The 10535-nt window shown below is 50.7% G+C and overlaps 1 protein-coding gene across 1 annotated transcript in view; it reads right to left on the bottom strand.

Moving 5' to 3' along the window:
- The window catches only part of CRACR2B (calcium release activated channel regulator 2B), a 76291-nt gene that overhangs the window by 4971 nt on the left and 60785 nt on the right, over window positions 1-10535 (bottom strand). The window contains exons 11-15 of the mRNA XM_043547926.1: window positions 9610-9689; window positions 4736-5042; window positions 4396-4531; window positions 3695-3776; window positions 620-734 (exon numbers count right to left, since the gene is read on the bottom strand). Coding sequence (XP_043403861.1) covers window positions 620-734; window positions 3695-3776; window positions 4396-4531; window positions 4736-5042; window positions 9610-9689 — 720 coding nt within the window. The remainder of the gene's footprint in view (window positions 1-619; window positions 735-3694; window positions 3777-4395; window positions 4532-4735; window positions 5043-9609; window positions 9690-10535) is intronic.

Genomic DNA, 10535 nt, shown 5'->3' with positions numbered 1-10535 from the left:
CAAACTGGAATAGGGGTTGGAAGAGAATTTATTTATTATTAGTGTTACAATAATGCATAGAGGTTCTAAATTGAGGTCAGTTCCTCATTGTGTTAGGTGCTGTACGTACACATAGTAAGAGACAGTCTCTGCCTCAAAGGGCTTTTGATCAAAACAGACCATCATCATGTCTTTGCTTTCTGCACAACAGAAAGAATATTAGGAAACAGCTGAGTTCCAAATCATCAGGTTTACTAAATGTATACAAACATGCCACACTTAGCTAAATAAATACACTATTGCTGCGCTAGGTTTTGGTGACTTCTGCAACAGAAGACCAGGAGGCCCATTAGTGGGCTTCCAAATAATTGAACAGAATACTACCCAATTCCTATCTACTACAAGCACCCAAACCAAATCTTAGCTACAGTAGCTTAGCTACCCATGTCTGCTATTATGGTTAATACTGTTTGAGTAGCCTACAGACCTTAGGACCTTCTAGGTCTTTACTAGCATACAACATGGCTGTTTCAAATGGCCTCATCTCTAGAGCAGGTCCATGTGGGGTCATTACAGTAAAAGGAGAATCTTGAGCAATGCCAGCATGTCAGAAACAAGCCCAAACGTGTCTCGCTCTTACCTGGATGCTACTCATCCAGTTCCGCACGGCCACGAAGAAGTGCTCAGCAGTGATGTCATACATCACAAAGATACCATCCACCTTCCAGAAATACTGTTTGGTGATGCTCCGAAACCTGAAGTCAAATGAAACCGAAGACACTTCCAGCACCCATTCAGCTGTTAACAAGCAAACAAACTATCCCTTTCTTAACATGGATCCTCTTTGCAGGGCCTGGTGGGGTTGGGAGCAGGGAAATCTCTGCAGAGTGATGTCTTGGTGGATCTGAAACTTGGACCTTTTCTGCACTGGGATTTCAGCCACTGGTTTAGCTGCACCAGAGTAAACAGCATTGACCCAGAATAAACCACGTCTACATGAGGGCTCTCACCAGTGCAGCCACACCAGGGACAAAGCCTTCATCTTATTTGCCCCAGTTTGCAAATGTCTCATACAAAGCAGCCACCTCATGGATGACTCGGCAGATAGATTTGAGTTCCAAGACAAACTCCAGCAGCTTGGGTAAGTATGTATTTTGTCTTGGGGAACATACATTCTAGTTGGGTATTTATACAGGCACATTGTTTACTGAGTTAAGTGAAGTAGAGATTGCAAGATCTCCACATATTTGTGCTTTATTAGAAGAACACTTTAGGATGTAGGCTGAGAAGTAAGTCCATTCTCTTGGATAAAGGCTAGAAGAACATGCAGCAGGAAGTGAAGTTTCTAAACTAAATAACTCTGCTTCCCTTGGAGCATGTTCTCTTCTATGGCCTGCGGGGGGTGCTGTTTACACTAAGGGCTGGCATCAGGAAAACTCTCCATTTGAGAGAGCCAATACAGTAACTCCTCACTTAACGTTGTAGTTATGTTCCTGAAAAATGCAACTTCAAGTGAAACGATATTAAACGAATCCAGTTTCCCCATAAGATTTAATGTAAATGTGGGGGGTCAGGTTCCAAGGAAATTTGGGGGGGGGGCAGACAAAAGGCATTAAATACTGTACTGTACTGTGGTTGGGAAGTGCCCCTGACTTACCCCACACAGGCAGAGCCCACTGCAGGCAAGGATGCAGGAAGCACCTTCGCAGCAGCAGTGGCAGCTTAGCCGGAGAAGAACAGGCACCGACTTTGCTGGGGGATGCTCCAGGCCCTCCTCTTCCCATCCCCGCTCCACTCCAGGCCCACCTTTTCCCACCCCCACTCCGGAGCACGCTGCATCCCTGCTCCTTCCCCGCCCCCAGAAAGTCCTAAGTGCTGCCAAACAGCTGTTTGGCGGGCTTAGGACTTTCTGGGAAGGAGGGGGAGGAGTGGAGACGCAGCGCTTCCCCGCTCCTCCCCCTCCCTCCCAGAAAGTCCTAAGCGCCGCCAAACAGCTGTTTGGTGGTGGGGGAAGCACTGGGAGGGAGGGGGAGGAGGCGGAGAAGAGGAACTTGTGCAATGCTCCCTTGTAAAGTCGCTGCCCTTCCACAAAATCTTACATGCAGTGTACAGAGCAGGCAGCCAAACGACGTTATAAGGGAGCATTGCACAACTTTAAACGAGCATGTTCCCTAATTGAGCAGCGACGTAGCTTTGAAACAACGTTAAGCTGGAGGACGTTGAGTGAGGAGTTACTGAAGTGTGTCTCTGGAGTTCCAGCAACACTTTTGACACTACAGAGCACACTAGACAGTGGAGTGGTGACCACATGTAGTGGTTATTTGCTTCTGTGGGCCAAAAGAGATCATGAAGATCTCCCATGTGTGCAGAGGAGTTTGTCCCCCTTTCTTATACCAAGCATTGGCTGCGTGCCACCAGTTAAAAGCTGTTACATCGATATTTTCAGAGCTAAGAAAGATTTTTGCACCATTCCAAGGTCCTGATTCAGGAAAGCAGTCAAGCCACGTGCTTACTTATAAGCACATGCTAAAGTCCCATTGATTTCAATGGAATTTACATGCATGCTCAAGTGCTCTCCTGACGAGGGATGAGTTCCTGAAGTGGGGTCCTTGTGTGATTCAGGGAAAGCATGTTACAATTAGGTTAGAAACAACTATCGCCTGACAGCTCTGCCTTGGCATAAATATGGCTACAAGAACTTGTTTAAATGGAAATTTTGATTCTTACGTGTGTCTGATTTGGGGCAGTCTCTATTTATAATAACCAAGTATATGGCAGTTCTGGACTGCAAAATCTGATTGGCTGAGATGGGGCTTGTATCATTGTTAGTGGCCAGCAGAGGGTCACACCACCCCTGTGACCTCAACCTCATCATGAGATAGGTCTGATGTCGCAGCATATTTAGAGAAAAAATGCAGTATGAGAGACAATTTCAGTGTATTTATGCCACACTCCATGAAATTAAATGGCCCCCTTGAAGTGGTAAACTCAGATTTGAAAACACAGCATAATTAAACAGGAGTAGCACCTAGTAAATAAATGTAGCTCTCTCTAACACAGTGTGGTTCTTTGTCCCCTCTAGTGGCTAGACCAGAGAAGAGGTTTATGATTGTGTTACTGGCTCTAAGCTAAAAGAGCTAGTCCTTTATTTTAAGAAGTAGAGGTTGGTGCTTTTAAATCCAGAGGTCCTAAATTCAATCCCAGCCAGGGCCATGGTTACATAAAATTATTTTCCAACATTCCTCGAGGCATCAGGAGCCGTTTCAAGTGCCACCTGCCCTGTTGTTTTTCAGGAGCACATCAACTTAGGTAGGAGAACTTTGAGGGCCACAGCAAGTTTGTATCCCGGTGCAATGATGTATGGAAAGGCTGGCCCCAGCCTTAAGTATATGGACAAGTACTCCAGGTGTATTGAAATTCACACCTTTTCTATGGCACTTGTAATCATCCCCTCCATGACTGCTTGGGAACCACAGATCCTATAGATCTCCTGCATGGAATTGTGATACAGACACTGGTGGCAGAACCTTCTGGTGCCAGCTAACAATCCCTATAAGGTTAAAATGAACATCACATTCCTTGGGACCTGGAACAGGTCTGCTCTCTTCTCCCATACCCTGCCCACAAACTCAGTAGCCACTCTCAGCACTTACTGTTATGTGCTGTGAGCCTGGCAGCATGAAATCCTAGCATAGAACCCAAATGCTTCATTTACCTCTCCTGGCCCGCTGTGTCCCACAGCTGCAAGGCCACTCGTGTGTTATCCACCATTAAACTCTTCACCTGGTAATCAATACCTGTAGGGGAGGCAACAGCACATGGGGATTGCAGGATGGGGCAGGGGAAAACAGGAAAATGAGGCCTAAGGAAAGGATCAGCTGAATTACTTCAGTGAAACAAAATTGTAGGGGCAGGGACTCTGTCTTCCTTTGTGTTAGGGAGGGGCCCAGCTCATTTGGGGTGCTCCTGCAGTCTAAAGAGGTGACAGTGAAGGCATCAATCCTTCCCAACTCCCTCTTTTCCCTTTCTCTTCCCCAGAATTTACATGGGTGGCCATAGGTCAGACAGCTCCCTGGATAATTCGGAGATCAACAACCCATCCCCTGAAGATCTTTAAGGTGTCTCAGGTTGCGCATCCCAGAATCACTAATCCTTTCTGGAAAATCTTGGCCATTATTTGTCAGTGTCGACAACATGTTCAGTGCTGTGTGGAACATACAGGAAAGAGAAATTATCCACTCCGTTAATGCTGAAGGAGATGGTGTTCATGAGTAATTCTGCACTGCCATGGATCAGACACACAACGGTGGGATCATTTCAAGCTTCCTTTTTTGACATGTCATTCTGTCCCTCATTTCCTAGGCCAGAGGCTCACATTGCTGGGACCTGGCAGCACAGGGGAGTCCTTTCACCTACCAATGGTTGCACTGATCTCAGCCATGAACCTGTCATAACAAAAGCGATGGATGAAGGAGCTCTTGCCAACGCCAGAGTTGCCCACAAACACCACTTTGAAGACATGTTCTGGGGAAGAGCTGACTGGTTCAGGTGCCTGAATTTGGGGAAAGACAAGAGGAGAAGAGAGTTTATAGAAACCAAGGTCTGAGTTGTGCTTTATGGGCCAGAACCACAGCTAGTATAAACCAATGGAGATTGGAGGTGGGTGGTAAGGTTCACAAAAGCTCCACAAGATTCCCCCCTCTCCCCCGCAGTAGCACGTGAGGGAAAAGGAAGAGCCCTAAATGATTAGACTTACCATGGTTTCAGTGCCAACGGGCTGCTCTCTGGAGGACAATGGGGAATCATCGTCCAATTCATCTGGTGTTTGCCTCCAGTTGACATCACCCTTTGGAGCTGTCCTTGGGTGCCCGCCAGCCCCTGACATTTGCTGCAGCTTTCGCTCACAGCTTGCAGGGCAGTGCTCTCCAAAGCTCATGCTGTTTGCTTTCTCCTTCTTCAGTGTGGTTGTGGTGGCCAGGAAGTATTTACAGCTCTTCTTGTTGGGCTCTTCCACAGTCACATCCTCCAGGAAAGTGAGAGGAAGATCCCCAGGAACCAGCTGTCTGCGCCGAGACCCATGTGTGCCCCAGAGATGGGATGGGGAGGCCCCAGAAATGATCAATGTGACCAAGTTAGAGCACACAGAATACTGACTGGGACACACACACACACTGACTAAGACTCAAGACCAACAGTGCCCCCTAGGGGAGGAAGGAGGCAAGAGGACACAGCACACGTCCCAGTTCTGCAACCTCTTATGCACGTTTCAGTGTTTGCAAGATTGGGATCCGAGACTGTGGATCTTACCCACATATTATATAGGTTCAAGGCCTCTTAATGGAGCAAAACTCAAAGGAAACTCAGAGATGGTGGCAATAGAATCCTGGCACCAGCAGGGGTACGGACAGGCTGACTAAGAGTCCATTTCAAACCGTTTCTTATGGTGACTGTCTGTGTTGTAATTAGATGGGGGGGGAGGGGGGATTTCAAGAAAACAAATTGTAGCCAGTCGTGTGTGGCAGGTTTCCAAAAAGGGTGATGTTTGGTTTATTTGAACATTTTTAGGATTTTTTTTAAAATAGAAAATTTATTTTTGCTGGCTTTTTGTTGTTGTTGTTCTTTCAGTTCTTGGTTCTCACCTGCCACCCTGTCCCTTCCTTTTTCCTATTGCCACAGGAAAAGGGAAGGGAAAACAGGGGAGAAAGGAGTGGGGGGGAGGGGGAGAGGAAAAACAAGACACTGCAAGATGACTCCGTTTTTCAATTTCTAATTTCATCAAAAACACGTCCCTTATTAGCAGCCACAGTTCAGCTGAATGCTCACGTTCCCCCACCAAGTGCAGGGGGCTGGACTTGGTGACTTCTCACGGTCTTTTCCAACCCAACATCGCTATGATTTACAACCGTGTTAGCCAGGGGTGAAAGCAACTTAAAGGACTTACCGGTACTCCGGAGTCCTGAGCAGGGGGCGTGGCCTCAACCGGAAGAGGCGGGGGCCTTTAAATACCCGGGCCCTTTAAATCAAGATTTAAAGACCCCAGGGCTCCGGCTGCGGCTGGGAGCCCCCGGGCCTTTAAATCACACCTGGAGCTACCAGCTGAAGAGGCAGCTGGGAGCCCTGGGGCTCAGGGGCAATTTAAAGGGCCCCGGGTTCCGGACACCGCTACCGCAGAAGAGCCCCTGGCCCTTTAAATCACCGCCGGAGCCCTGCCGCCGCTACCCCAGGGGCTCCAGCAGCGGGGCTCGGGTGGCGCTTTACTGGCCCTAGGGCTCCAGCCGCTGCAGGGAGCCCGGGGCCCTTTAAAGCGCCAGCCTGGGGAAGCCGGTCCGGCCCGGCCCGGTGTACGGGCTCTTGCCGATATGCCGTACCGTACCAGATTGGCTTACTTTCACCTCTGGTGTGAGCTCCGCAACCCAGTTCTAAAAACTGGGTCTTAACACCACACACAACTGGCTCAGGGGAAGGAAGACATCAAAGATCTGGGCTCTGACAGACAGTTATTCTTCTGAGCCGGCTGCTTCCCAGCTGTAAGCTCTCAACTGCAGTGAAGTTTTCCCTAGGGAAGGTCGAGTGGATCATCACCCACTCTGACATAGTTGTGAAATGGCTGCATGACCGCCCACCGCTGCGTGTGTTTGAAGCCACGTCTCCACTAAGAGGGAGGATTACAGGACCTTAGGGCAGGCTGCCCCGTGCAACCTGTCATGTATGATGTTAATCAGATGGCAGGGAGAGCAGGCGCCTTTGGAATAATTCACTTGGTACAGAGGGCTCGTTCGCACTTGGAGCACACAAGTGAGGAGCTGAGAGCTATTAAGTGTTCTATGGCCGGATTGGCTCGCCTTTGTTAAGGACCTAGAAGAAGGGAAAGGGAAGATGTAAAACTGAACTAAGCGCTTGAACTCAGTGGAAAGATTTCCTTTCGCTTCCATGGACACTGGACCAGATCCAGACAAGGTGGGGCCAGGGGAGATGTGCATGCTACATTACAGCCTAATCCTAGAGTAGCATGCTCACAATTGTATCAAGCTCGCATTTAATACAAGGCACTAGTGGATGGACCAGGGGTCAGCTCTTTTCCCTCTCCCCTAAGCCTGCATGTGGCCAATACCACTAGGGCTGTGAACATTCATTACCTCCTAAGTGCATTCATTTTCCTCCTTGTATTATAGGGTGATCAGACTGGAAGTGATGGAGAATAGTTGACCGATTGAAATTCCCAACAGGAGAAAGCTCATACATGGGGTCCAGCTCTTGGAGAATAGAAATGTGCATGACCTTCCCTCTACATCCTAAAGATACACAAGCACAACTGGCTGGAATATAGGGTTGAGAGGCAAAGGCCTCTTCAGAGTTGGGTTGCCAACTTTCTATTGGCACAAAACCGAACACCCTAGCCCTGCCCCTTCCCCAAGGCCCCACTCCCCGCTCACTACATTCCCCCTCCCTTGGTGGCTCACTCTTCCCCACCCTCACTCACTTTCACTGGGCTGGGGCAGGGGGTTGGGGTGCAGGAGAGAGTGAGGGCTCTAAATGGGGGTGCAGGCTCCAGGGTGGGGCCAGAAATGAGGGGTTCAGGGTGCGGGAGAGGACTCCAGGCTAGGGCAGGGAGTTGGGGTGTGGGAGGGGATGAGGGCTCCAGCTGCGGGTATGGGTTCTGGGGTGGGGCTGGGGATGACGGGTTTGGGGTGCAGGACGGGGCTCCAGGCTGGTGGGGGGCTGAGGGATTCAGAGTGTGGGAGCGGGCTGTGGCAGAGGATTGGGGTGTAGGAGGGGGGCTCTGGGATGGGGTTGGGGATGAGGGGTTTAGGGTGTGGGAGGGGGCTCTGGGCTGGGGCAGGGGGTTGAGGGTGCAGGGGGGATCAGGGCTCTGGTCTGGGGTTGTGGGCTCTGGGGTAGGGCTGGGTTGAGGGGTTTGGGATGCAGGAGCGGACTCAGGGCTGGGACAGAGGGTTGAGGTGCAGGAGGGTGAGAGCTCTAGGTGGGGCTGGGGATGAGGGGTTCAGGGTGGGGGAGGGGGCTCTGGCCTGGGGCAGAGGGGTAAGGTGTAGTGGGGTGAGGGCTCTGGGTATGGGAGGGGGTCAGGGCTCTGGGTGTGGGCTCTGAGGTGGGTCTGGGGATGAGGGCTTTGGGATGCAGGAGGGGGCTTCGGGCTGGGACAGGGGGTTGGGGCATGGGCTTACCTTGGGCGGCGGTGCTGCAGAGCCAAGGCAGGCTCCCTGCCTGTCCTGGGGCACCATGCTGCGCCCCAGAAGCGGACATCAGGTCCGGCTCCTTGGTGGGGAGGTGGGAGCCAGGGGCTCTGCAGCATGAGCTGCTCTTGCCCACAGACACCGCCCTCCCAGCTCCCATTGGCCAGGAACTGGCCAATGGGAGGACAGAGCCAGTGCTCGGGGCAAGGCCAGCATGCAGAGCCCCGTGGCTCCCCCCTGCCTATGAGCCGGACCGGCTGTCCACTTCCGGGGTGCAGTGCGGTGCGCTAAGATAGGCAGGGACTAGCCTGCCTTAGCCCTACTGTACCGCGAACCAGACTTTTAACAGCACGGTTGGCAGTGCTGACTGGCGCTGACAGGGTCCCTTCTTGACCGGCTGTTCTGATCGAAAACCTGACACCTGGTCACCCTACTTCAGAGAATAGTTTTCATCAAGGCCACTGAAGGCAAACCACCACCTCAGGTGGAGTGGTGCAGCTGCACGTTTACAGGCTCTCCTGAGGTTATAGCAATTCTTAAGTAACATCTGGCCGCTCGATAGCAGGAATGGAACAGAAGGATGATCAAGCACTCCTCCTCTTCCCCACACCACTGCAATCTCCAAGCCTCTGCCCCTGCTAAGCCCTTTGGATCATCACATACCAGCAGCTGTGTGCTGGCTCACCAAAGGAACAGCTCTTGAGAGGAATGGGAGGACAATATCTCCAGGCCCTTCTGGTCGCATTGGGTAGAATCTCAGCAAGAGGTTCAGGGATCCTCCCCAGCTTGTTCAAATTCCCAGCAGGGGATTTGCTCAGATGGTGTAAACCAGACTTTTACCAGGGGCTTAAATATGTGGCCACTAAGGCGGCAGGGGTAAAAAGGGGGGGTTGCATGCACAGTCTGGTAAACAGGCTAGTGGCTAAAGGAGCGTGCATGCCAGGAGTTAACTGCAGACTCTCTTAGCTGCAGGGACAAAATTGGGCCCTTACAACTGCAGATTATTTCTTAAAATTAGTCCTTGTGATTTAAGTAATTCAACCACTTTAGTAGCATCTGTAGCTTTGTCTACATGGGGAATTTGCCTTGATTCCAACAATTGATAGCCGGCCACCCACGTTTCTGCACCAGTGCAAGCCTCGTGTGGGGAGGTGGGAGCCAGGGGCTCTGCAGCACGCGCTGCTCTTGCCCACAGACACCGCCCTCCCAGCTCCCATTGGCCAGGAACTGGCCACGGGGCTTGCACTGGTGCAGCAAAGAACACCGGCTAGCCGCTCCTGTCCCCATCAAGCTGCAACCCACCAAGCTCCAACAATTAACCCATCATTGGCCCACATTGTGGCGGGGGCAGACACAGAACACAGCTGGGCCAGCAGGCTGGCTCAGCTGATCACAGACTTATGGCATGCGACTAACACAACACAAATTCCTGTCTAACCGTTTGACCAGCTTGTTCTCCAACAGGCATTTGCCTATCACTGACCCTTTCTTCAACAGGGGCCTTTTGCTCTGAGGTGCCTGGAACTTAAAGAGAGGGGATGAAAAGAGCAATTAGGATCCATCAGCCAAATGACTAAGCACCAGAAGGCACCAGCTCAAACCCCACTGAGCGAATGGCAGCTCCCGCCTCACAAGGGAGATGGTTTTTCAACCCTTTCAAGGCTTTGGCATGTACAGCAATGGAGTCCAACCAATAGCCACAGCATTGGGTGGATGTGCAAGAGGGGTTAAAGAATTACATGCACTTAGAAGTCATAATGGAGGACTTCAGGAGATTTTCATGGTAACCGCTACATTACATTTCCGGGCCCTGAGTCAGGAAGGTACTTGAGCATACACCTAGCTTTAAGCACATGAATGGTCCCAGTAAAAATCACCAGCCTTATTCTCAGCATGAGCAGAAATAGCTAGCTGAATGTGGGCCCTTCTTATGATTTTTTCATACTCTGAGGTGGTAAAGGCGGTGTCACGATTGGAAGGATTATAGCAAACAGGCATTTCCTGTTAAGTAGGGAGTCACATCGCTCTTCTGTATGGCTCAGTGTTTCATAACGCTCGAGGTTGTGGTTACTGCACACATTCTGTTCTTAATCACAACTGCTGCACACCTGTTCACCTAGTTCCATCCCACGTAGGGATTGCAGCAGATGGAGGGAGATCGGTGCTCAAAGGGAACCTGTGCCAGGACCTCCTCCTGCTTTTACTAGGCAGAAAGCCACACATACTCCATAGGAACAGCAGGTGAGAAAAATCACTTCTCCAATAGGGGCTTTGGTAGCAACATGCATGTGTGTCTACGGAGAAATTTTCACTTGGCAGCTGTTGTGATAATTGGGCCGACAAAGTTACCAGAGGCGGGAGTTC

This window comes from Chelonia mydas, chromosome 6 (genome assembly GCF_015237465.2).
Source record: "Chelonia mydas isolate rCheMyd1 chromosome 6, rCheMyd1.pri.v2, whole genome shotgun sequence".
In the NCBI taxonomy this organism is placed as follows: Eukaryota; Metazoa; Chordata; order Testudines; family Cheloniidae; genus Chelonia; species Chelonia mydas.
Note: the sequence above shows the minus strand (reverse complement) of the source record. Positions and strands in the feature narration are given on the sequence as shown.